The sequence below is a fragment of the Pelodiscus sinensis genome, chromosome 27 (genome assembly GCF_049634645.1).
Source record: "Pelodiscus sinensis isolate JC-2024 chromosome 27, ASM4963464v1, whole genome shotgun sequence".
Classification (NCBI taxonomy): domain Eukaryota; kingdom Metazoa; phylum Chordata; order Testudines; family Trionychidae; genus Pelodiscus; species Pelodiscus sinensis.
Window position 1 is genome coordinate 11,886,924 of NC_134737.1, and position 27,889 is coordinate 11,914,812.

A 27,889-nucleotide genomic window follows, 5' to 3' on the forward strand; every position below is an offset into this window, starting at 1 on the left:
CATGGGCTATACGTTGTGGGCTCTTGCTGCAGTAGTCTTGGAGCATGGCAAGTGATAGGGGAACATGACAGCTTTTCTCTGACTCAGTGTGCGCTCTCAGTTGTGGTAGGATAAGGATAAGTTCCTCCCCACTATGTTGGCCAAAGTACCCTGGAGGAAGGAAAGGTGTGCAACAAGTTTCCTTTTCTTGGGTAGCAGCCATCTCTTCCTTCTGACTCAAGTCAGGTGGGTTAACCTCAGTCTTCTTCTGAAAGCTCCTTCTGGGTAACAGGGTTGTAAGCTTTCTTTGCCATGTGTACAGATTTCCCATGGTTTTTCTGTCTCTGAGTTTAGGTCTGTTCATAACTTACCAGTTTCTGCTTTTTTTTGTACCATATTACTTTTTGGACTACTCTTTTGTGTGTTGTTTGAGGGAATGTCTGGCTGTTCTGGGCGTTGTGCCCAGTTTAACTCTTTTGAATAGGATTGTCCAGCATTTGGATACTGCATCTAACAATAGGCATTCTGTTTGTAAATAAGCAATCTGAGAATCTTCCTTTATGTGATATTCCTGGGGGGGATTGCAAAAATCTAGCTTGCTGAATGGCAGAAATAAGAAGCAATAGACTGGGAAGAACTGAGCACAGCCTTGGGTACTTAAGGAACAGGTGAAGTATGTTTGTGGACATAATGCAGAAGGCTGAGTAACCTGCCTAGTGCTTAGGTGAGATGTCTAAAAAGGTAGAAGCTAGGATAGGCTTCTAAATCAATAATAGCACTGCCTCAGTGGTTCTCAAAACTCTTTACACTGTCCCCATTTTACAGCTGGAAAGGTGACTTGCCCAAGGTTTCCAAGCGGGTATTGGCAGAGCCAAGAATGGAATCCAGGTCTCCTGAGTGCCAGTGCAGGCTCTATTTCCGTAGTATCTACTGTTGGTTAAATGCTGATGTGGTGCCTCCCATCCCAGAATGCTTTGTGTAATAAGGTTATTTTTCATCCACCTGCTCAGATGCAGCACATTCAGGTTGGTGGCCAAATAACTTTACGTTACACTCTGGCATAATGATGTGGAAAGGGAGTCTCTAGGCTCGTCCCTGGTGCAAGCCTGTTTAAAAGCTGCTAATGCTTCAGTGGTCTTCATCTCATTCTGAAGGCGCCTGAGCAGGAAATTATCTGGAACTCAGTTTCTTTCAGCCTCATGCAGGTGATGGGCTAAGCTAATCCTTGCTGATATTCAACTCTCAATTGGCAGAGATTGCAGAGTATTTCATACATGGTGCTTCAACCGTTCAGCCATAACCTCTAGGGCAGTCCTTTTCAAAATGAGATGAATGGGTTGAAAATAAAAATGACACAGTTCCATCGTAACAATGTTGTAGGTATTTAGGAAGAGAGATCTGATGGGATGCAATGTGACAAAAGGGGAGAAGGAAATGCCCGAGTACTGTTAAAGATAAATCCTCTTCTTGGGATGCATACATTCCATTATTTAATACTTAAACATTAGGCAGGGAAATAAGCCCCAGTGTAAAATGAACATGAATGAAGTAGTAGCCTTGGCAGGAGGACCCAAGAGCAGGCATGGAGCAGCAGGTAGAAAGCTGTACTGAATGGACTAGGGAATGAAAGTTCAGTTAACAGAGAGGAGGATCATGCTTCTAGTCTTCCAAGCTATTGCCTAAGGAACATGTCAGTAAAGCCATACCCATGTTACTGTTACCTTACTAGTGTGGCACTCCCAGGTGAGACTGCTAGAACTTCTGAGAGCCTGCCCCATGGTTCTCTGAGCAACTATGAGCTGGGTCACCCCCTTTTCCCAGTGAATTGTGGAAGAATTAATGTGTCCTTGTAGGTGCAAAAAGAGGAGGAAGTGAATGGGCAGAGGAAACTCTGGGTCTAGGGCCATCAGCATTGAAGTATATTAACCTGCCTCCCTTGCTGAAAAACAGGTGGATTAGCGCCGTGTTTCTCAACCTTTTTTTTTTAAAAGGGGGGGGGTACTTTATAAAAAAAGTACCTCTAGTACCTACAGTTTTCAGGCACTTTTTTTTTTCGACCATTGCAGCACACTTGTTTAAACAACTTAATCGTACCTGGGCAGGTGATTAAATTTTTGTGTAAAAAGTACGAAGATAATAAAGCGCTGTAAAACTTAACACAAATTCAGTTTTCTCCAAACTTCAGTTGTGTTGACGTACCCCCCAGACTTCTCTCAAGTACCCCTAAGGGTACTCGTACCACTGATTGAGAAACACTGTATTAGTGGTCTGAGTGAAAGTGGAGCCCTGACTCTAACCCATGCCGTAGGTTGGGTTAGTCTGAGTTGAAAGCACCACTTAGTTTTCATGTGTAGATGGGGTGGGGTTTAGGGCAGTAGTCATCAGTGTGGTCTGCAGACCACTAGGAGTCCATGGCCGTCTTGCAGGTGGGCTATGGGCTCTCTCTTCTGCCACAGCAGGGAGCCCGCATTTCCCCCCCACTCCAAGAAGTTTGCTTCTTGCTACAGGAGGTGGAGCCCCAAGGCTTGCGAGCCGGATCTGGGTTGCAGGGGAAGGAAGTGGCTCTGCGTATGCTGCTGCTCCCCTTTGCCAGGGAAATGGCAGCACAGGAAACGGCACACCTAGAGGCTTTCCCCACTGCTTCTATTGGCCACATGCCCACCCCAAGCCTCCTCTTGAACCTGACCTCCTGCACAGATCCTCCAATCCCAGCTCACATATGGCCCCAGCCTCCTGCCCAGACTCTGCACTCCCAGCCTGTCCTGCACCCATTTTGTCCTTGTGGGTGGTTGGCTGGTGGGCTCCAGAAAGGTTTGTGTTCAGCCTGGCAGGCTGTGGGTCAAAAAGTTTGAGAATTGCTGTTAGGGTAACACCCAAGAAAGAAGCCTAGGTTAATGCTGCGCTAAAGATGCATTGAAATCATGAGGAAAGCATGCAAAGGCAAACAGCCACAACTTGAATTTTCAGTGTTCTTTACCTCTGTGTTCCCAGTGGAAAGTGGCAGGCACATGCCTGTTCTCAGTATGGAAGGGAGGAGAAAAAATAAAATAGGAGCGCACCAAACCGGGTGATGTGGACATTAAAACTGACAACTGCAGAGACAGGGACTTTCTACCCCTAAGCACTGAGCTGGCAAGAAACAATGCACAGCAGCTTCTCAGCTTTAAAAAGTGATTTGTGCTTTTGGAAGGTGCCAGATAGACAGACCTGCAGGCTGGATTCTCTGTTTACAGGTGGAACATAATCAGGGACAGTATAATTCTGAAAAGAGCTAGGAAACAGGAAAGGGAGTTGTCTGCATTAGGGATGTAATAGTATAGTCGATTAATGGATAAGCAAAAGCTTATCGGTTAATGCTATATACTACATGCATTCTCCCCTTGGCCCTGCCAGTAAGTTTTTAACAGGCTGGCCAGCAGCCCAGCTCAGTCCCGGCTTGCACTGGGTCCTGGACTTACCCCTACTGCAGCTCAGCCTTCAAAGGGTATTAGGAGCCAGGCAGGCAGGCAGCCCATCTCAGTTCTGGCTTGTGCCAAGTCCAGGAGCTATGACCCCTTCCCTCCAACAGGCTGCCCAGGGACTATAGAATAAGACTAACGGACGAGAATTCATGAGGTTAATCGGCTATTCAATTAACCGGTATGTAACATCACTAGTCTGCATGTCCAGTGCAGCCATTGGCTGTTGCTGAGACCCCTAATAAGGGTCCACTTGTAGACGTGGTTGGGTCACATGTTGTGTAGGTTTAGACTGAGTCGAGTTATGTTATGGGCATACCCATTTCCATATTCTAAACGTGCAGTATGAAGCCAGTGGGGTTTCTCACTGGTTCAGAAGTTTAAGCATGGATCAGATTATAGGATTCCTGGTCTGCGTACACAGAGATGTGCTCCTTGATACAATTTCTGCTTCTGCCCTCTCCAAACCATACCTCAAGTCCTTCATATATATGAACATAATGTTTCCTACTGACCCGTTAAAACAGCGGTTCCCAGTCGCCCTGCTCAGCGGGAGCCTTGCCCTGGCCTCCAGCTGCTCCCACCCAGTGCATAGGAAAATATGAATGTCAGCATGGTCGGACCTGTTAACTCCTGCCTCTTTAATTCTGGTGCAATTGAGGCAAAAGGTTTGGACTGGAGAATGCTCATGAACAAGCAGTAGCAACTATTTTATTGTTTTTTAAAATGCCTGTGCAGCAGTTTTTCAAATTCTTGTTAACCATCATGTCCTCCCTCCTTTGGTGTGCTGATATTCCATGGGCTAAAATTGCCATGCAATATGCAAATATTTCAGTGCCAAGTGTTTTTTAATGGGTTTGCCGGTCCATGGTATAAAAAAGGTTGGGTACCACTGAGTTAATCCGGAGATCTTCTCATCTTGAACCAGCATAAATAGTAAGCTAAGTAAGTAAAAGGAAGTCCAAGGAATACAAGTGCCTTACAAATCAAACAAGCCATTGGCTGGCCTGAGCAGGATACTTCTGCTTACAGCTGTGAAATTAAAATCTTCTTTTCCTCTTCATTGCAAAATTCTGTAGCAGGAAGCAGTGAAATGATCTTGTGGCCTATGCTGTTGTGAGTTGCATTCAAAAAGTTTTAACAAGGTTTGTAACAGTAATGGTATATTTTTTTTCTCTGGCAGAACTTTCAGAGTAAGCCTTTAATTTTGGTTGGCTGGTGTCAAGAGGCTGTGAATTTTGGTTGGCACTTGGCAGAGTGGGAAAGTGAGGCTATTTTGAGTTGTGGACTGTAAACTGAGACAGTTTCTATTGAAATTAAGAGTTTCTTGCATACATGTGTTGAGAAGAGGGGGCTTTTGTTTGACTCGATTTTCAATAGTAGTATTAGAAGGGTTTAGGAAATAACATGAGATGGGGGAATGTTTAATCATTATAAACAATTTCAGACTGTCCACATGCAGATGGTCAGAAAAGTGATTTGGGGACAAACCTGTTAGTTTATTCAGTTTACCAGACAAAATATGACTTACTGCCTAGTGCTGCAATCATTGCCTATGAACAGAAAATCCAACTGAGCTCTCTTTGGCCATTACACTTTCCCTAGAAATAAAAACTACATATTAATTGCACTTGGTTGATAATTCTGCTCATAAGCTAAGGTAGACTAAATTCAGCTCAATCAGCTGTATTGGCTATGTGTGGCTACTGGGTGTCAGCACTTTGTCACTAAAGAAGGATTCAAAGGACTAAAGAGAGCAAAGGACCCATCTTACATACCTCTCTGCCAAAATTGCTACTTATTACAGCTACAAAAGACACCTAAAAGGAACTGGAAGAGATTAGAGAAGTGCTTGTCTTTATTTTTTTTCGCTTGAGGGCACTGTCAGTTTCACTGTTTCTTCTGAGTAGGTCATTCTCACAAAGGAGAAGAATAAGAAAAGGGAGCTATGAAAGTAATAGTTGCAGGTAAGAAGCAAGAGCATGGATAGATTCTTAGTTGGGTTTTAGATCACTTTTTTTTTTTTAAACTGACTAGTTGTGAAAATGAAGTCCCTTTATAGTAGATTAAGGGAATGGGTAGCTCCAGTAGGACAATTTGTTAGATGTTTGGACTTGCTGCAAAAAAACCATGAGATGTATATACAGTCCAAATAATATTAAACTGAAAAAACAACAGATAGTCGGGTAGCACTTTAAAGACTAACAAAACATGTAGATGGTATCATGAGCTTTTGTGGGCACAGCCCACTTCTTCAGATGACTGAAGTGTTGGATGTCTAGGACCAAAATAAACAGGGGAGAGGCAAGGGGAGTGGAAGAAGGGAAAATTGGGGGGGGGGGGGGAGCAGGGGAGATGGATGACCAAGAAAAGGCAGTGGGTAAAAAATATATCAAGGGAAAGCTGAGTCTATAAGCACCTTAAGACTAGATAGTCAAAGGGGGCAGATAAGAACCATTAATTAGCAAACAAATGATATTAATAAGTTCATGTAACATCTTACAACAATCAAACAATGAGCATCCTCTGGCTTCTGCCAAAGGGCAAGGAAGTTTGGATCTTGACATTGTACCATTGTAGCATTTGCTTGATTTCAATGTGGCTTTTCTCTCAAACTGATTTTGAACTATTAGCCAGTATGAAAAGGACTGAAAATGTGATTTAAATGTTCAGAGACCTCTCATTGAGCAAAGCTGTTGAGATTTCAAGGCGATTTTCTGAAGCTGTGGGACTTTGGTCAGATTACAAAATGTACAAAAATAATAAGGTGCTGTGAAACTTAAAACACACATTCAGTTTTCTCCAAATTTCAGTTGTGTTGATGTACCCCCCAGACTTCTCTCGATTACCCCAAGGATACTCTATACAGTGAGAGAGACTGATATGTGCCATCAAGTTTCAGCAATGCCCCTCTACAATGTATGTTGGACATACTGGATAGTCTCTGCCAGCAGGGATTAGTAGACACAAATTCAGTACTCAGAAACTTGTTGGGGGAACATTTTAACTTGCCTCGGCACTCATTAATGGATCTCAAAGCGACTCTGACAAAGCAATTTAAAAAACCAGTTGGAGAGAGAAACTGCAAAACTTGCCTTCATATGCAAATTTGACACATTTAACCACGGTCTGAACAAAGATGGGAACTGGATGGGCCGCTATATTCAATGCCCAAATGACATCAGAAGCTAAGTATTGGGCACTTACAGCTCACTCTGTTGGTGTCATTCAGCACAAACACTTTGTGCTGGGAGACAGGGTTTTTTCTTTTTCCCTTCCCTCTCTCCCCTCTTTTTCTGCTATTTATTTGTACCTCTGGACCCCTTGTTCCATTCATATGAGGAAGTGGGCTGTACCCAGGAAAGCTTATGACACTATTTACATTTTTTGTTAGACTTGAAGGTGCTGCAGGACCATTGTTTTTTAATTTTTTAAATTAGGCTATTTTGGCCTTAAAATCTGTTTGTGGGAGCAGGATCTGGATAGATTCTGCTCCATGTGGAGTTAGGCTGAATTTCTAGTGTTCAACTTGCCCCTCTGCTCTTAGGTGCTGTGGTATCCCTTATGGATAGCTAAGCTTTATGGTGTGGTGTAAAAGCTGCAATATCAGCAGAAACTAGGCTGCTGCTCTCTTCTGAACTCCATTCAAGCTTTGAGAACTGCGGGTGTGGTGGGGGTGGGACGGGATCAACAAAACTACTCCTTCCCCCCTTCAAAAAAGGAAGCTTTTCTGAGCACATAGTACAAACTCATTTTATGAGGATTTGTACTAATAGAAACATGAGGGCTCTTCCTGAATCTTTCTTGCTTGGCTCTGTTAGTTGAACAATAGCCTGCTCACCCAGGTGAACTATGGAGTATTCACCACACCCTGTCTTGCAAACAGTTAAGTACAACAGGCTTCTCCAGGACTCTGAGTGCCAGTACTGTGGAAGGTATTAGGTGTGAATTGATATGCAGTCTCTCAGTTGACTCTCTTCCCCTGTGAATTGTTGACTTAAAAGCACTTTTTTACTGTTTTGGAAGGTTGCAAGGGATTGTTTTGCAGCATTCTGTTTGCTCACTGACCCAAATAGTTCTGTTACCCACAAGCTTGTAGGTGCAGCAGGGAGTTGAGGTCTGGGTTCAGTTTCTGGCTGGATCACAGACTTGCTGTGTGACAACAGAGAAGTCATGCAATTGGCACTTCAGTTAGCTCATTAGTTAACTGGGGGATAGTTCTTTAACCTGGGGATAATTATTCCTCAGTGTCTCTGGTTAGATTGTCAGCTCTGTGGGGAGGGGACTTCACTGTTGGTACAGCACCTAATGCTCACTTGGAACTCCCATAAGATCATGTGACTACTAGTGTAGGAAATGGACACATCATCCTGACTGTTGATAGGTGATAGATACAGGCAGGACCCTGGTACATTTAGGCTGGCTTAAAAGGCAGTGTCCTAGCACAAGGTAATGGAAAGGGTTCTTATGCTCTATTGAAGTGTTGAGAGGGATGTTGAGACAACTTATGGATCAAGTTTAACTGCTCTGTTTTCAAAGGGCAATAGTTGTGGCACTGGCGTGGAATATTGAATGGTATTCACCCTGTTCCACATTACCTTTGAATGCAAGTGCCTTAATTGTTTACATAGGCACTTAATTTAGAACATCTGTGACTTATTAATCAAGTGCTGGCTCCACAATTTAGATAAATGCACTAGCTGGAAAATATTCTTTGCGATATTGCTTTATTGTCAATCTCTTACAACTTTAGGAAGATTTTTTTTCTTGGCATTGAAAGTCTCAAATGTCAAAGGACTTGAGGTATCTTGGAACAGAGTTGCAAAAATATTACAAGTCTAAGGTGGAACAAGCCAGAATACAGTAGTTTAATATGAGCACCTTGCACTCGGATAGAAATTCTCTGAAGTTTTAAGCGCACTCACTCACTCACTCACTCACTCACTCACTCACTCACTCACTCACTCACACTCTTTCTCTCTCTCGTCCACTTTGCCCTTAGTCCTGGGTAGAATTCTTTCTTGGAAGGCTAAGATGTGACTCGGTTTTGATAGAAGGTTGAAAATTGAACTTACAATGGGGGGGTTTAATGATTAATGGAGATGCATTTGTCTCACAGCATTTCTATGGCTGTCTGTCTTGCATTACAGCTGGGGAAAGTGAGGCAGATGTCTGTCAAAGCTCAGTTATGGCAGGAGGTAAGGATACAAGTCCTTTGCTTTGTTCAATAGATCACATTCCTTTATAAGAGCTTCCTTTTGCTAATGCTCTTGCTATTAGTACAACTTACATAAGGGTCTCTGGTCTCATGCCACTGGCAACCCACAAGTTCACCACTTAAATCACCCTAAGCGTGTTTCAGACACTAATGAAGACCAGGTCTTGTTCTAACCAAAGGCTGCAAGAAGAGTATCTTAAATAAATGGAGATAATTGGCTAGGGATAACTGAGAAGATGGTTTCTGGGCCATGGAGATGGCTGTACTTTGCCTTTGGTTCTGACAATTTGGTTAAAATGCAAGACACGTGCTGAAACTGAAGCTGTTAGGGTTGGGTGCAATGGTGCTGAAATAACTGACCACTCTCTCCCAAGTGCTTGCATTAGCTTCTGGGTTTGGTTTTGCAAGATTCTCTGATGGCTTTTTCATTTTCATGCCATGACATATTTTGCCACTGAGTTGTGTGTAGGAATTTCAGGACTGAAGCCACATGTAAACAAACATGAGATATCTGAGCAATTAGATACTGTCATTTCAGTAGACTGCTGCTTCACTCTGCTTTCATCTCAGGGCCTGCAATCCTGAAAATGAACCAATGATGCTGCAGATTCAAATACAACATGAGCATCTGGACAAGAGTGATGCACCATATAATTCATCATTAAGCCTCAGAAAATAGATTTTTGGCAAACTGCCTTTGATAAATCTGGGTTGCAGGAAGGTTTTGGTTATGGCAGCTGAAGTTAGGGCAAATGGAACCTTGTTCTTTCTGCATGTTCCCTGCTAGTTGTTTCACAAGTAGCCTCCAACTCTGAAGGCAATGTTCTTAGTCTTTCCTGGAGGAAGTAAAAGGACTTGTCATAAGCAGAGTTCAGTAATGCATGACGGTTCTCCTGGATTTGTCCTTGCTGGTTACAAAAGGGGAACATTCTATTGTATCTAATCCTTTTCTGTCCACTATCAAGGGAAGACTTTGAATTCTCAGTTGGGATGGCAACACTGCAGAGTCTTGATGCAGAAGTGGCTTCACAGCCAGAAAATTAAACATTCCTGAACATCTCAAGCTTGATGAGCCATTTTGTACTTTTGGAGCTTGAAGTGCAGAAGAGTCTTGGCTTTTACTGTTGCTTACTGAAGTGAACTGCTCCTTTCTAGGAGGCTAGCAGTCTGCGAAACTGCAAAAGAGAGGGACAACTGTCCATGCCCTATGCATGTTTTTTTGTGGTCACAGAAAGAAGAAATTACTTCTGTTGGTGCACAAGTCCCACCAGGTAAAATGTGTTCACAAGTAGGGCAGATCATTCTGTGTGGAGTGAGGTATGTTGGAATCAGGTGCTGCTGTTTTCAGATGACAGAGCTGAGATTCTGACTACTAGTGCTCATTTGGGCCTCTGAGATATTAACCCTGGTTTCTTAGTGAAGTTCCTAAGTGCTTATGGAGTATATTTAATTGGATACAGTCTTTCACTTACAATGTGTTAACTTGTGTAGAGTTGCTATGTGTTTCTGAAGCTGTCCTGCTTCATTTCAGTAGTGGATGAATAAAGTTCTAAATACTTCACTTGTCATTTGCATCCATGATCAGGTTCTTACCTTATGTTTATAGATGGGGTAAACTGAGGTGCAAAGAGTTCATGAGACTTACCTGAGTTAATACTCCTAATCAGTGTCATCCAGTCTCATGTCTTGACCACGTGGCCACACTGCATGCTTGTCATGCTTTAAATCAGGGAAATGGCGTTTCCACAACAGAAAGATGTAGCTTGCAGTCATGTGGCGTGTACGGGGGGTTGTCTGCTTGATGTTCCTTTTGTCATCTGCAAAACATAGTTTGCTTTTTGCACGCTAGTGCATTATAGGGAAATGGGATCCTAAAAAGATCTCTGTAAGCACTCAAGCCATTAATTGTCTGTAAAGTGCCACCTATGCCTATTGCACTGAATAGTGTATATCCATTATTTACACCTTGATTCAATAAGAATTGTTCACCAGTATGATGCAGGTCCTATGCTACTAAAGATGATTAAATGGTAGGGGCTTGTGCTTTCGTGTTTGGTAGAGGACTACATTTTGGAAAGATGAACGTGTGAAATAGGGATGTAAAAAGTAGTCGACTACTTGGATTTGCTACTCGGAGGCAGCACGGTGCGTGGGAGGGAGCAGGAGCCAGTGCTCCCATTTTGGTAAGTAATGAGGATGTTACAAAAGAGCTAGTAATGAGAAATAAACTTGTGATCACTCAATTCATGGTTACCTCATTTAATTTCAACTGAATCATCAAAACCAGGTGGTAGCTACAGTTTTTAATTTCCAGTGGTCAGACTTCAGGAGATTAAGGGAATTAGTTAAAAAGTCAGCTGGACTTGAAGCTCTCAAACTTAAATTTGGATGTGGTTTGGAATTTCTTTAAATCAACAGTATAAAAAACTCTCGGCAATTTGAATTCTAAGCTGAGAGAGAACTTTAGGGAAAGGCTCCAGACACAGCTGGATGAATAACTACTTCAGAAAAATGAAGAATAAGCAGAGAGCTTTTAGGGAGTGAACAAGGAGGTTGATCAGCAAAGAAAGCCACATCTTGGAGATGAGAAAATGTAGTAATAACGTGAGATTTGGTAGAAGTCAAGCTGAAAAATAAAGAATAAAAAGCTTAGTTTTCTAAATAAAAAGTTAATAAGGAGGGATGAGGTTTAGCTGCTATGCAGTGAGTGAAAAGGAGATTGAGATAATCTAGGTATGATACAAAACTTACATGAATACTTTCCCTTGGTTTTCAATAAGGATGTTAATATAGAAGGGCATGAAGGCAAGACAGCTGATGGAGATGATGAGCATGTCAAAACAGAAATTACAACATTTGAGGCAGAAGGAGAATTCCAAGTGTGATGTGCTCGAAGTGTGGGACTGGGTAATTTCTATCACAGAATACTGAAAAAATCTGGCACAAGATTGCCAGTTGAGTGGCAAGGATTTTTTTATACACTTATCTATTCGGGGATGGTATTATAGGTTGAAGAACAGCTAAACATTTTACCAGTATTTAAGTAAAGATGAAAAAGTGATCTGAGCAATTACACTGGTTAATCTAACCTCAATAATATGCAAGAGTTGGGAACACATTATGAAGAACCAGATGATTAAATTTATGGAGGTGAACAGAAAAGGGAGTGTAATGTTACATGGATTTACCAAAGGTAGCTTCTGCCATTCAAATTTGATAGTGTAAGAAAGTGGGTCCGTTTTTTACCAGGAAAATGCAAGGTGTATCCACTACACCTGGACTTCAGTAAAAGATTTCATATACCACATAGGACACTTATTAGTTACAGAAGGTGAGGGATTAGTACACAAATTGTAAAATGGATTAAGAACTGACTGAAAAGGAAAAGGCAATGGATTGTGCTGAAAGGTAAACTTTCAAACTGGAGGGAGATGGCTAGTAGATGTCCCTAAAGATTAGTTTTGGGACCAGACTTATTGAATATTTTTATGAATTATTTGGCACAAAAAGTAGGAGCGATAATTTGTAGATAGTACAAAGTTGGGAGGAATTGTTAACAGAGGAGGATTGGAGTATTCTACAGGAATATCTGCCTCACCTTGAAAATGCAGTAACAGAAATGTGTTAGAATTAAGGTTTAAGCACATGCACTTCTGATCTATTAATAACTTGAGCTACAAGCTTGTAGCAGATGAGTTGGAAGCAAAGTCCTAGGTGTATGGGTTGGTCACAGAGTGACCGTTGTAGTGGTGTAGCTGTGGAAAAAGGCAAACGTGATCCTAGGATGCATCAGATAAGGTGTTTTCAGTAGAGGGAGAGAGAAGTATTAATGCTGTTCTACAATACTCCTGTAAGACCTTATTTGGAAGACTATCATTCTGATCCCCCATGTCCAAGAAAGATGAAATGAAACTGGAAGAATTGCTGAGAAGTTTCCTTTTTCAACTAGTGCCAGAAAAATAAATCTTTAACATCTAATTTCTATCGCTCTGTGGAGAAGCTGATAGAGCTTCCTGTAGAAGGGAGGAAAATGTGGATTGGGATGTTGGCTTGAGTGAGAGAAGGGAAGTCTTCAGTCTTCTAGAAGGGGTCAAATGCTGGATTGCTAGGGACAGAGGCACCAGCTTCCTGGATGCATGGGGCACGGTGCTTAACCCCCGCTTGGACCCACATCTTATGCCTACTCAACCCCTCTCCTCCATGCCCCTGCTTTACCCTGGCTCTTCCTGGCCTGTTGAGCTTCTTCCCCCTGCCTTTTCTTACCCCGCAGCTCCCACTCATTCCCAGTGCCTCCTGCAGGCTGCTGAACAGCAGATCAGAGGTGGTGGGATGGGGAGGAGCTGATCAGCAGGGTGTTTAGCAGCCACTGTGGCTTTTTTCCTCCCTTGGATGCTCCAGCCCCAGGGTCTGTGCCTGTCCTTAAGGAGGTCAGTGAGGTGTGAATTAGGGATGTAAAATCTTGTTTAACCAGCCAACCGGGTAAACAGGGGAGGGCTGCTCTGGCAGAGATGGTGGCCCTGTGCAGGTCTGGAGTGGCCCTCTACCTGTGGTGGGCTGCTCCCGGGTGCTGGTTAACTGGTTGCTGTTAACACTCTTAACAACATCTGTTAGTCTATAAGGTGCTGCAGGACTCCTTGTCACTTTTAATGGGAATCGTGCTCAGAATGAGATGACCTCTTTCCTGTTTAACAGAGGAGGAGCCTACATTATGTCCTCAAACTATTTATACACTCGCTTCCCTAAGGACTGCTCTCTGAGCTGGTACTCATCCACCTTCCTATGGTGTGAGAAATGGCCTGGTTAAAGTAAGACAGCAGTGCTTTCTACTGCAATGCATACTTGGCAGTTGGCAGGAAGGGATCAGAAAATATTGAGCCAGAAGTTTCCCTTAAAAAAAAAAAAAGGGAAAGAAGTGGGGTGAGGGGGGTATTGCCATTCTTTGCTGTGAGCATGGATTCTGCACTTCTCTCCTATGATAGTCCTGTAAATGAGTAACTGGCTAACCAGTACCTGGGAGCAGCGGCCCACCACGGGCAGATGGCTACTCCATCCCTGCAAGGGTTGGGAGCTGGCTGCCTCGTGTGTGGGCTGGGGGTGGGACCAGTAGTGGGAGCCTGCCTAATCAGTTAATCTGTTAACCAGACTTCTACATCCCTGTCCTATGCTCTGGTTAGTGTGGTGAGGACATCATGCATTTCAGCGAAGTGACTCTTGAAATTACTGATAGGAAGAAGGCTCGCGGGTAGTTGACATTCTGCAGGAGATGGACATGAGCAACCTGTCGTGATCAGCACTCAGAGCAGCAGTACTTTTGTGCTGGGGAAACCAGCACTGATGAGTTCAATCATATTGTCCTGCAGGTGTATGATGAAGAATAGTGGCTACACAACTTTAGCATGCGTGAAGCAACCCTCTGTGCTGAGTTGGTCCCCAATTGTGGGTCAAGGATACCAGAATGAGAGCTGCCCTCTCTGTAGAGAAGCATGTTACAATTGCTGTCTGGAAGCTGGCACCTCCAGAGGCTACCAGTTGGTTACAAATCATTTTGAAGTGGGGAAGTTGACTTTTGTGGCTGCTTTGCTGCAAGTGGGTTGATCTGGAAAGGCGCATGACACATGCATCTTCAGGAACACTGGCCTGTACAGAAAACTGCAGGCAGGGACTTTCTTTCCAGACCCCAGGATTACAGTGGGGGATGTAGAAATGTGTACAGTAATCCTGAGTGACCCAGCTTCCCCCTTAGAGCAGCGGTGGGCAATAATTTTTGAAGGAGGGGGGCACTTCATGAATTTCAGAAGTGGTTGTGGGCTGCCCTGGAAGGAGAGCGTGCATGAAGTCTTTGTCCCTCTGCCCTGCCATGGGTGCGCAGTGCCTAGGGCAGGCATGTCCAAAGTCCGGCCCGCGGGCCAATTGCGGCCCGTGTTCCGGTTTAATACGGCCCCACAGGTAATTTGGCAATATCTATCTTTTATGGCCCCCAACGAATCCATATGTATTGAGATGAATACATTGTAAAATCTCAGTTAATGTCAGTTGGTCTAAATCAGTTATAAATATATTTGGACACAACATGTATACTTGGTGTTATGTTCCTGTTCATATTTTTTGAACTTAAAAGTTGACAGACAACCTTTATTACCAATAATATGTAATGTACTTTACAATGTTCCTGACATATATTTCAGCTTCCTGGATTTTTTTTTCATCTGGCCTTCAGATATGAAAGGCAGAGTGATTTAACACCTGTTTAGATTTGTCATCCATGTGATGAAATGAAAAGTATGCCGTTTGCAATAAACTTTGCATAAAATAGTTAATTTGCATTTAATTTTAATGGTTCAAAGAATGTCAGGCAAAATGGTCGGCCCTCACGCTTGTTCACTTCATCAAATCTGGCCCTCTTTGAAAAAAGTTTGGGCACCCCTGGCCTAGGGAGATTTGCCAGCTGTTGAAAAGAGCTGGTGGTTCCCTCTGGTGCTGCAGGCCTTTGCTGGGAGGAGAAGGCGGGGAAGGAGACTTGGTATGCTCCCCCATCCCCAGGTCTTGATTGGCTGGGGGGCAGGGAAGCGGTTGTGAGCCCAATCTAAGGGCTTGGAGGGCTGGATCTAGCCCACAGAGGCTGTCTTGTCCACCCTTGCCTTAGAACAGTGGTCCCCAACGTTTTGGGGCTGCCGGGCACCTGGGGCGGGGCCACTCATAGGCCACAGGCCTGGGGGCGTGGCCAAGCATGCGCCGCGCGCCTGGGGCCGACACCGGCATGTGCCGCGACCCCGGGGCAGGGGCCGCCCATGCACCTGGGGCTGGCACCTGCCACACGCCCGGGGGCGGGGCCAACCCAGATTGCTCCATGGGTGCACATAAATGGCCCGGCGGGCACCATGGCACCTGCGGGCACCGCGTTTGGGACTACTGCCTTAGAACTATGGCTCATGATATGTTACATGGGGCACCCAGATAGCAGTAAGGAACTTTTCAACAGCAAGCTTAGCCAGTGCTGCATGACTGTGGAGTGTGCATTTGGCAGATTGAAAGGGAGATGGAGGTGTTACTATGGCAGGCTGGACCTCGCAGAGGACAATATTTCCATGGTTATAGCAGTGTGCTGCACTTCCCATAATCTGTGTGGCTCTAAGGATGAAGCGTTTGCTCAGGTGTGGAACACTGAGGCACAGTGCTTGGCTGCAGAGTTTGAGCAGTGGATCACTAGGGTTATCAGAGGAGCCCAGTGGGCTGCTGTTAACATCAGGGAGGCTTTGAGGAAGCACTTTGACAGTGAGGGGAACTGAAACCTACCTCTTGTGGCTGCTTCCCTGCTGCATCACATTTAACATCCCATGTAACATGTATCCATGCAAGAAAATACTTGAACCTGGGACCAAGTTGATTGCTGTAGATGAATAGAAAATAAAATTATTGTACCATTCAACTTTGCCTTTATCCATCAAGACAAATTACAGTGAAATGCACCACAGCACTAATGTATGCTGGTAAGGGAGGGTCTGGGAAAGGGTAAAACCTGACATCTGTGTGTAGGTCCAATTATTGTAGCCAAGGTTGTGAGAGGCAGTGGAATGCTGGGGAAATTGAGGCTTCCCAGAGAGTGAAAAGGAATGTGTGGGCATAGTATGTGCTGGACAAAGAATTTTGTGTGCGCTGCAGAGGTGGTCGAGCCTGGATCAGCTCTCTGCAGTTTGATTGAAGGCTTGAGCATTTTGGTTTGCTCCTCCGTGACCTTGATCATGTGATCAGTGGCATCTTTCCTATCCTGCCTTTCTGTTACCCAGTGGTGGTCCTGCTCCTTGGCCTCTGGAGAAATGCTTGATCACTTTGCTCACTAAATCCTCCCTGTTGCATTTGAGTCTTTCTTATGGCGCAGCCTGTCAGCTGGGGAAGGCCCGTGTGTCTGCAGGGTCTCTGCTGCCTAAAACAATGCATAAGAGAGAGGGATGGTTTACATTCCAACTCAACACTGTAACATTTCACTTACAAGCGCCTTTTGCAACATATCCATTCGCTTTCCCACTGGTCCTTGCAAGGCACACATCTCTGCAGACCTTGTTAACATGGTGAGTGTGGGGAAGGAAGGGGTGCATAGGTATGCATAGGGGCAAAAGAAAATACAGTTGTGGCTTGTGGAGCAGCTTTTCAGAGAAATTATTCTATTTCACACTTCCCCACATTGGGTATCACTCAACCACACCTCACTTCTTAGTGTAAAGAGGAAACAGGACTCAATTATTGGATGCTAGCAGCTTTCACCCTATTCCATCTGCAGCCCGCCTATGTGCCTTTTTGATCCCGGCATCATTAATTGGCAGAATGGTACATGACCTAGACTTGCTTTCGGACTCCAGTGCTCTTGTCGAGTTTCTGGGGAGGTCCCTTTCCAACAGTCTCTTTGCTTCATATGTCCTGCGAGACGCAACCTGGGAAGGAGGATCAATGAGTGGGCACAGGCACTTTGGCAAGACGCTTTGTACGGTTCTTTTTGCCCTAAGAAATACAGCCTCTCTCTGAGTTACGAACGAGTTACAGACCAAACATTTGGCCGTAACTCGATGCGTTCGTAATTTGGACCCCATTGAGTTACATGCGACTGTGCCGTTCGTAAGCGCAGGTCGCGTTCGTAACTCGGGGACCGCTTTTACGACTGCTCCATGTGAACTTTGGTCGTAAGTGCGAATGGTCGTAACTTCACCGTTCGCAACTCGGGGAGCGGCTGTAAATGAAAATGGCAGGAAGCCAGAAGAAAAACATGGTTGGTGAGTGGCCCGATATAGCTGGCCCTCGGCTGGCAGGGAAGTGGCTCTTGGTAAATAACGAGAGCAAGGAAAATAGACCCAAATCTGCTCCCCACTGCTTGCTTAGGCAGCCCTGTGCTTTAGAGCTTGACGGCAGAAACTGCTGCTTCAGGGTGGTTTGGGGAAATAATTGCTCGCTGCTTTTGCTTTTTTGCTCCTTCTCGTTGCAGGCAGCCGAGCCTGTGTCTGGCTAGTGAGGTCTCCTATGCCACAGCTGCCTTTTCCTCTAGCAGGGCCAGGTCACACTGTCTCGTGTGGCTGTTGTTAAATGTCTCTACCAGGCCTCTCCAGAGACGGTTCTCTTGGGGGCACCCACTGGAGGGAGATGGTTCACGGGGAAGGCTTGTCAGGAGGCTGCAGGATATAGAGTAGTGTTGGGCAGCCCCAGATGTGAATTTGGGCCCTATTGCGTCAGGTGCTGTACAAAACTCAGTCTTTGCCAAGTCCCCTCTTCTTCCTGACCAGGACTTTGGGGTCGGATCCAGCACAAATGTATCCCAGGTGTTACGTCATGGTGAGCAATAAGCAGTCCATGGGCCGGACATGGTTCACCACGTTCAGCCCTGGTGGGATGCTGATGCTGTGTTTACCTGTGCCTCCGCATGTACGGCTGCTTGCAGCTCCCTACTGTGGGTGGAGAAACACGGTGGCACTGTCATGGAACCTGTGACAGGAAAATGAAGAAGTTCCTCAGCAAAGTTTCCCGAGTGTCTCGGCAGGAGTCCATTGACACCTTAGGGTGCATCAACATCCTGCTTGGGCCCATCAGTTAGCTATAGTGGGCTGTGTCCAGCTCACAGAAACATAGCCAGCCTCCCACTTTTCTGTGCCCTGCTCTGTCCAAGCCTCAGCCACCTACCCTGCATTTCCTCTCCTGCTCCCCAAGGAGCAGCTGCTGAGATTGGCGCTGCACCTCAGGAGTGGAGAACAGTTCCTGGCTGCTTTCTTAAGGTGCCCCAATCCTTAACTAGCTTTCCTCTTTTGTTCACCGGGTTAGGTTATTTTCTGCTGACTCTGTGCTCTCTGAAGTATCCATGGGGCTCGTGGTGGTGGTGGTGGGGTTGCCACCAATAGCTGCTTATAAAATTGGCAGATCTTGGGTGCAGCATTGGAGCGACTGTTTGCCCCTTCCACCTTATGATATGAGACCTCAGCTCCTTTATCTTGCTTTATCTTCATTCTTCATTGTGGCGTGTCCTGCTCATAGCCCTTTACATTCAAGCTTTGCAAAATATGTTCATGTGTCCCAATTCCTCTAGGTTAGTGGCCTCCAACCTTTTTAACCACAAGATGACTTTTTCAATTTCAGTGCAATGTAAGATCTGTCTCAAATACCCTTGCCCGGCTTCCCTCCCCCCCCCCCCCCTTCTCTGAGGCCCTCCCCATGCTCCATCCCTTCTCCCAGGCCTCACCCTGCTCACTCCATCCCCCTTCCTCCACAAATCTCATTCACTTTCACCAGGCTGGGGAAGGGGTTTAGGGTGCAGGCTCTGGTCTTGGGCCAAAGGGTTCGGAATGTGGGAGGGGATGCCCTGAAGGTAGGGAGGGTGGGGTCTGTTCTGGAGAGGCCTTGGGGATAGGGCATTTGCTTGAGGAGCATAGGGTTGGGGGCTTGAGTCCCGTCTACCCTGGGAGAGGCCAGAGAGCCAACACCAGCTGCCCCAAGCATGGAGCAGGCTCCCGCACTAGGAAGGCAGGATCAGGAACTCCCTGAAGGTAGGAAGGTGGGGGTGGGTTATGCAGTGAACTCAGGAATAGGGCATCAGCCTTTGGAGCATAGGGTGGTGGGCTCAATACTAGGGGTGTTAAATATTGGTTAATTTAATAGTCATAAGAACGGCCATGCTGGGTCAGTTAAAAGGTCCATCTAGCCCAGTATCCACTGTCTACCAACAGTGGCCAATACGAGATGCCCAAGGGGGAGGGAACATAACCGATAATCCTCATGTGATCTCCTCTGTCACCCACCTCCAGAGAAACAGAGGCTAGGGACACCATTCCTACCCATCCTGGCTAATAGCCATTGATGGACCTAACCTCCATGACTCTCTCTAGCTCTCTTTTGAGCCCTGTTAAAGTTCTAGCCTTCACCACATCCTCTGGCAAGGAGTTCCACGGGTTGACACTGTGCTGCGTGAAGAAACTTCCCTTTTGTTTGTTTTTAAATCTGCTGCCTATTAATTTCGTTTGGTGACCTGTAGTTCTTATATTGTGGGAATAAGTAAAGAACTTTTTCTTATTCACTGTTTCCATGCTAGTCATGATTTTATAGACCTCTATCATATCCCTCCCTTAGTTTCCTCTTTTCTAAGCTGAAAAGTCCAAGTCTTTTTAATCTCTTCATATCGGGCCCGTTCCAAACCCCACATCTTTTTTGTTGTCCTTTTCCAATACCGGTATATCTTTTTTCAGATGAGGCGACCACATCCATATGCAGTATTCAAGATGTGGGCATACCATGGATTTGTATAGAGGCAATAAGATATTTTCTGTCTCATTCGCTCTCCCTTTTTAAATGACTTCTAACATTGTTTGCTTTTTTGACTGCCACTGCATGGATGTTTTCAGAGAACTAGCCACAATGACTCGAAGATCTTTCTCTTGAATAGTTGTAGCCAGATTAGTCCCCATCATATTGTGTATATATAGTTGGGATTATTTTTCCATTTATTTACATTCATCAACATTACATTTCATTTGGCCGTTTTGTTGCCCAAACACTTAGTTTGGTGAGATCTTTTTGAAGCCCTTCAGTCTGCTTTGGTCTTAACTACCTTAAGCCGTTTGGTATCATCTGCAAATGTTGCCGCCACTGATCTAGAGAAAGGGGTAAATAATGAGGTCTCCAACCTTTTTACATCCAAGATCACTTTTTAAATGTCAGGACAAGCCAAGATTGACTCCGTCCCTTCCCCAAGACCCCACCCCTTGCTTGAGGCCCCACCTTCTCTGTCCCCCTCCTCTCCATCATTGGCTGTCCCCAGCCCTTATACACTAGGTTGGGACAGGAGGTGTGGGCTCTGGGGTGAGAAGGATTTGGGTATGAAGGGGTGAGAGGAGCAAGCTCTGGAAGGCAATTTGGATGCAGGAGGAGGTGGGGAAGGGGATGCTGGCTTGGGGAGGGGGTTCCTGGCTGGGGAGTATTAGGGTCAAATGAAGGGTTGGGGTGCTGAGCAAGCCACGGGTGTGTGGATATGAGGGTGCAGGAGTTTGGGTTGTGTATGTGAGGGGCTCAGGGCAAGGAGGTTGGGAGTATGATGCATTCAGGACACAGATTTGTGGTGTGTGGATGGTGCAGGAGTGTTGTGGCAGAAGACTGAGGATGTGGGGTGCAGAAGTTTGGAGATGACAGGCTGAGGACAGGGGATTCCAGTGTATGATTTTGGGTCTGAGGGAGGTGCGGGGTTGTTATGATGTTGCAGCAAGATGGGGACTTGTTCCCAATTGGGGGCATATTGGCCAGGCTTCATTTTAAATAAAATATTATGTCAAACACAAAAGGTTTCAGCATTGTCTTTATTTATGAGGGGTGGGGAACCTGTTTTGAGTCAGGGGTCAATGGCCCACAGAAAAGTCAGTTGGGGCCGCACAAGTGAGATGGTAAAAAAAACAACCCTCCAAAACCCCCAAAGTCTCACTAATGTGGCCTGTGCTGGGGCAGGGGACTCGGGCTGGGGGAGTCTGGCTAGGAGGAAGGGACAGGGACAGCTTGTGCCAATACCTGGGGATATTGCAGCTGAATGCCAAGCCCGGGTCTCAGGAAGCATGTGCGCTGCTTCCCCCTCCCCCAACAGCCAGTACGTTTCCTGAACAGCCGGGTCTGTTGCACACCAGAGACTTCCTTCCCCTGCTGCCTTCCTGCACGGGGAGCAGAAGAGTAGGAGCTGGCACAGTCCTGGGACTCCTACCCCTCCCTTTGGCACCCCCTCCCGCCCCAAACATAGGAAGGCATCATGGGAAGGACGTTGCTGGTGTGCGACAGACCCAGCTGTTCAGGAAACGCGCCCGCTGTTTGGGGGAGGGGGAAGCAGCTTGCTCACTAGTGGACTCAGGTCCCCCCACCTCAGAGCAGCCAGATAGCCAATACAATCTGCCCCGGAGATAGAGCTGGCTCCCACATTAGGAAGGCAGGATAAGGGAAGCCCTGAAGGTACAGAGTTGTGGTGGGCTCTGGAGTAGATTGGGGATAGAGCATTTGCTTGGTTGTGTTTGAGTCTTGCCCACCATGGATGCCCACCCTGGAAGTGGCCAGACAGCTGCTCCAGAGATGGAGTAGTGGAGCTAAGGCAGGCTTGCTCCCACCCTGCACTCATGAAAGCCCCTGGCATGTACAGTTGTGGCTGATGCTCATCCACAGGCACTGACCCCACAGCCTCTGCTGGCCACAGTTGTCTGTTATTGATCAATGGGAGCTGCAGCAGTGGTGTCTGCAGGCAAGGACCCCCTGCTGTGACTTTCTCAGGGGCTGCAGGGATGTGCTAGCCACTTCCAGGAGCACAATTGCTACAGGGAACATTATTCCAGACATGACAGGCACTTTAGAACTCACTGCTTAAAGAATTAAATTCAAGTGTAAGAGAGAAATGAAAGTGAGGAAATGCACAGACCAGTCAAAAACCAAAACTAACCCACTTTGCAAACAGTAAAAGTAGTAAACTGGGGAGCGTCAGGTCTGGAGATGAGGGGAAAGGACAGTGTGTGTTTGAGAGACTGACAGACACACACACTGTGTGTGACAGAGATTTGTATTGCCAAGCTCCCTCCATTCCCTTCTCTCTGTGTGGAGACGGTGTACAGGATTGGGGGGAGGAGGGACACCCTGATAGCAGCAACCTTTCTCCTTTCCACACCCTGCACAGGGAGCAGGAGGCTCCCAAGGGACAGCTCCAAGGCAGAGGGCAGGAGCAGCATGACAGTGGGTGGAGGGGCAACTGAAGTGCCAGCACTTGATAGTTTCCCGGCCAAACCAGTCAGTATCACCTGTCAGAGGCCCCAAGATCTACGGGTAGATCCTGATCTACTCTTTGGTGACCACTGTGGTAGATCACTTGCAGCTGAGACTGCACAGACTCCTGTACCCATACGCTCATGGGCCAAGCTGGAAAGCATTTAGAGTGGTATCCAGCCATGGTCAGCTGGGAAGGTGCCGAGACACCACTCCATGCTGAGCCAGCCAGCAGGAAATGGAATGTAAAATTCATGGGACTTGCACGGTGGAGAGGTGGATTGCTGTGTACCTGGCTGCAGGGCAGCAGAGTTCAAAGTGCTGACCAGAGTGGCTGCTTGAGGCATTTGGGAAACTATGGGGTGGGCAATAAATGTGGGGAGGGGGAACCCTTCCCTGTATCCACACCACATGTTTGACAGTGAAGAGAGAGGGAAAAGAAACAAGTCCCTCGTGGAGGTGCATGTTTTTTTTGACGAAACTGGGCGTTATTCACGCGGAAGTCATGTTTGTACACTCCAGCAGTTTTGTCATCAAAAGGCACTTTCTGGCAACTGAACTTGGTAATGCAGATATGCACTCAAGTCAGCTGACAACAAATGATCAATTCTGTCAACTTACCCAGCTATTTCTAGAAAGATTTACAAGGAAGAGTTAAAGAATCTTTTTAATAAATATTTGGTATGCACTTGGCTACCAAATGCTGGGACCACATAAATATCTACGTTTCTGAAGAGCAATGAAAAAAAACCAGTACAAATAGAGGGAGCAACAGAGCCTGGGTAGCATATGCCACTTCCCTTGGACCTTGCTCCTTTCTTTATCTGAAATCCTTTGGGACTAATCTGATTTGAGCGTAGCTGCTAAAACAGTTGGTTTTCTTAAACTCTTCAAGTCTGGGTTCATCCTACCCTGTAATAGGCTGTTTGTATTCAGAGCTGTCTGTAGTTTAAGGAAGGATGGAGTTTGAGGCCATATTGTATTTTAAGTTGGGAAAAGTACTTGGAAAGCAGTAGTGAGAAAGCACTTTCCTCCCGTACTTCAAACCTGTGGCTTCTTTTAAAGGGACGTTCAGTTTAAAAATAAACAGTGTGGTTTTTCTAGTGAGGGAAAGCCTCTAAGTATTATGGACAGAGGAACAACACCACCTCCTCCAAAAGCTAGTAACACAAGCGGATGCCAAGAATGTGGTAAAAATATTCTCAGTTTTGTCTGTTCCTTTTGCCTGCTGCTTTCCTCAAACGCAGTGACCTGAAAACTAGGTGAAATGCCTCATCTTAATCAGAACAATATCTGAAATTTGTTGACCAATCTGGAAACCCGAGTGGATTTTTTTTCAAATGTACTGCCATCAAACAAGCGTAGGTCCTTAAAGCCTTGCAATGCAGACACACTCATGGATTTTAATAGGGATGTTAAATATCAGTTAATTGAATAGCCGGGCAATCTCATGAATTCTTATTGGCTACTCCTACTTGGATATTCTATTGTCCTCCGGGGTGGGGCTGGCAGCCAGAGCACTGTGGCCCTACTCCCAAGGAGCCCTGCTGCTCCCTCTGTTACAGAGGCAGTAGCGCAGGGTGTCAGGTGAGAGCTGGTCCACAAGAGGAGCCAGTTTAAAAATCCGCTCCTTTCATGGACCTGTCACCCTGTACTGCTGCCTCTGATACAGGGGTGACAGTTGCCGCTGTTAGGGGTGTGTGTCAGAGCTTCTGGACCCAGTGTAAGCCGGAACTGAGCCAGGCTGCCTACCTGTCTACCTCGTAATAACAGTTTACATTTAGAACTGCAGTGGGGGTAGGTCCTGGACTCATTGCAAGCCAGGACTGAGAGAGGCTGCTGGCTAGCTTGCTATACATTTATTGGCAGGAGAGGTGTGTGTGTGTGTGTGGGGCGGGGGAGAGGAAATGTGCATGGTCTATAGCATAACCTATAAGCTTTTGCGTACTGGTTACTTGACTATACTATTACATCCCTAGATTTTAAAAGCTCTTTTACTAACTGTGCTTAATGTTAGAATCCAACATGGATTTTTTTAGAAAGAGTGGTTGTGGAGTAAAGCTCTGAACCAGGACCCTGGAGATGAATGTTCTGTGGCAGAACCAAGAGAGTGGGAAGATGGTCAGATCGTTTAATCTTTCTTGCTCAAGACCTCTGGAAGAGCTTCCTTTGTTCCATCCTTTCTCTCTAGGTAAGGTAGGTTAGAAACTCTGCAGGCAGGGGCTCTGCTCTGTGTGCACGTACACGCATCTGTATGGTGTCTAGCACGGGGGGGTTTTCATCTTGGCAGGGGCTTTTAGGTGCTAATGCAAATTAAGGATGTTAAGTAGTTAATGATAGAAATGTAGCCGTGTTAGTCTGGGGTAGTTGAAGCAAAATGCAGGACAATGTAGCACTTTAAAGACTAACAAGATGGTTTATTAGATGATGAGCTTTCGTGGGCCAGACCCACTTCCTCAGGGGTCTGGCCCACGAAAGCTCATCATCTAATAAACCATCTTGTTAGTCTTTAAAGTGCTACGTTGTCCTGCATTTTGCTTCAAGTAGTTAATGGTGGGAGCTTGCTTTCCCTCACTGCAGCTTTGCAGTTTAAATGTAGTAGGAGCCAGGCATCCTGGCATCCCGGTGCTATTATATCTAAAATGCAGAGCTGCAGTGGGGGTAGCTCCTAGGGGTGGGGCGAGCTGGGATGGCTCTGCCTCCCTTGCCCCTCTACTTCTTCCCTCCCCCGCACCGCGGAGATGGTGCTAGGGGTAGCCAGCTTTTAAGCTGACTGCACCAGCTCCAGCTCCCTCCCATCCCTTACTGCCTCTGCTACAGAGTCAGCAAGGGGAGGGGGGAGGTGTGTAGTAGTGACTCAACTACCTGATAAGCCCAAGCTTCTCAGGTAGTTGGCTTCTTGAGTAGTGGCTTACATCCCTAATGCAAATGGTGATTCATGTGATGTTGTAAGACCAAAACAGAGTGTTTAAAAATTGTGGTGCCCCCATCTAAGCCCATCCCTTAACCACTTTTTCATGTTCCTGTGGACATTTGAAACACACACGTTTTCTTTTCCAAGCCCTCATCTAGCCTGCTAGAAAGGTGACCTAACATATCTAAAAGTTACGTAAGTTTATCTCTTTCCAGTTAAAAACTGATAAAAATACTTCTCAGCTGGGAATATATGAAGCAGGAGGGCCTGATCCTACATGGAAAATGGGATTGGAGCTTGTCCTTATTGGTAAAATTGTTTAAGACCTAGAAAGTTGGGAATTGACTCAAAAACTTGGTTCTAGTCATCTAACTTTGAAGTGCATGTTGGTGTGACATGCCTGTCACTCCCTTAATTGGAAATAATCCCTCTGTGAGACTTGCTGGAAGATATTATGTCCTGCCTTGCCTGCTAACCTAGAAACAAGATTTCTCAACTTAAAATCCTAAGGATGCTTGTGCTTTTTTTTAAACCTTGTTCTGCACATTACAGCAGTAGAGGTCACAGTGTAAAGAGGACAGTCAAGTGGCAGACTTAAGAAATAGTAAGAAGGATTAAACCTCCAATGCTTTTTGTTAAGTATAGGGCTTCGGTGCCAGTTAAGATTCCTCAGGGAAGGCTGCGTAGCACTTGCTTGTCCCATTTGAGTTGGATGCACTATGATCTTTCTCTGCTACTTTGGATTGGTTCAGGTATACAGAAGGGTGCACTCCTTTCAGAAAGGTGCTTTCTCTGGTCTTGGTTAGATAAATTCAAGGAGGATAGGTCAATCCATGGCTATTGGCTAGGATAGGTAGCAATGGTGTCCTAAAGTTAGTTTGTTTGAAAACTGGAAATGAGTGACGGGTGATGGGTCCCTTGATCACCTGTTCTGCTCATTCCCTCTGAGGCATCTGGCATTGGCTACTGTTGGAAGACAGACTACTGGGCTGGATGGACTTTTGGTCTGAACCAGTGTGGCCCTTCTGATGGCTTCTATGTGTGGATTTGCTATGGAAATGACTTGGAAGTGTCTATTTCAAGACTAAGGATTAAAATGGCCAAGTAGGGTTATTGAACAAAACATTGGCTCGGGTCTCCCAGTCCCTTGCAACTTTTAGCATGCTCTCCGTGGTCATTCTGTTGCATAAAGCTTCTTCCTCCTATAAATATTGTTTCTAATGTGTGCTCTCTTGTTATGCTATTTTAAACTTAAATGGCTTCTCGGGTTCAAAGAAGCCACTTTGTGCAGGATGTTCTCTGCTCCAGGGCCTCTGAAGGAAGTTGCCTGTTTGCTTGTTTAATCTGCAATCAACCACATGGGTTCAGATGAAAAATCAATTTGGTGAATGAGGTAGTGTGAGTGTAGGGGTCAGGGCTGTTTATATATTAGACTGAAAACCCACAAACCAACTTGAAGGTTTAAACTTGAATATTCAGAAATCTGTTTAAACAGGTGTTGCCTCTAATGTTCCTTTTTTAAAAAATCACGCATGGAAAAACATGCATATTCACTCAAGGCTCCCACCTCCCTCCCCCCCAGAGTGAGCCTTAAATTAACCTGTGAGTTCCAATGTTGACTAGATCTTAGCTGTGTCTTTTAGCTGAGGCTTAACGTACACACTTGAGAGAGCCAGGTAAAGAAATCTGATGAGGTTCAAGAAGGACAAATGTAGAGATGGAAGAATCCCTTGCATTGTTACAGTCTGGGGACCGAATGGCTAAGTAGTAGTTGTGCAGAAAAGGACCTGGGGATTACAGTGGATGAGAAGCTAGATATGAGTCAACAGTGTGCCCTTGTAGCCAAGAAGGCTAATGGCATATTAGGAGGAGCATTGCCAGCAGATCCAGAGATGTGATGATTCCCCTTTATTCGGCTCTGGTGAGGCCACACTTGGAGTATTGTGTCCAGTTCTGGGCTCCCCGCTATAGAAACGATGTGGACTCATTGGAGAGGGTCCAGCGGAGGGCGACCAAAATGATAGGGAACTGGAACTCATGACCCATGAGGAGAGACTGAAGGATTTGGGTTTGTTTAGTCTGTAGAAGAGAAGAGTGAGCGGGGATTTGGTAGCAGCCTTCAACTTCCTGAAGGGGGTTCCAAAGAGGATGGAGAGAGGCTGTTCTCATTAGTGACAGATGGCAGAACAAGGAGCAATGGTCTCAAGTTACAGTGGGGGAGGTCTAGGCTGGACATTAGGAAAAACTATTTCACTAAGAGGATGGTGAAGCACTGGGATGGGTTCCCTAGGGAGGTGGTGGAATCTCCATCCCTAGAGGTTTTTAAGTCTCTGTTTGACATGGCACTTGCTGGGTTGATTTATTTGGGATTGGTCCTGCCTTGGGAGGGGGCTGGGCTTGATGACCTCCTGAGGTCTCTTCCAGCTCTGATTCTACGATTCTACAGGTCACACTTGTATTTGGGTTACTGCCTCCCTAAATTCCCCCTGAAACTGTGGTTGGATTTTGTGATCTTAAATTCCATTCCCAGACTCTGTAGCATTGCTGTCGGCTGATAAACAGTGCGTGCTTTCG

General features: G+C 45.7%; 1 protein-coding gene across 17 annotated transcripts in view; it reads left to right on the forward strand.

Annotated features, from left to right (window-relative positions):
* ANKS1A (ankyrin repeat and sterile alpha motif domain containing 1A) overlaps positions 1–27,889 on the forward strand; it is a 188,300-nt gene that overhangs the window by 9,397 nt on the left and 151,014 nt on the right. The window contains exon 1 of one of the 17 annotated variants that reach the window (XM_075910429.1): positions 8,620–8,635. The exons of 15 other annotated variants lie outside the window; for them this stretch is intronic. Coding sequence is in view for 1 of the 2 variants with exons in the window: in XM_006115646.4 (XP_006115708.2) it covers positions 9,856–9,926 (71 nt within the window). In the remaining variant the exon portion in view is untranslated. One more of the 17 variants, XM_006115646.4, reaches the window with a different exon arrangement.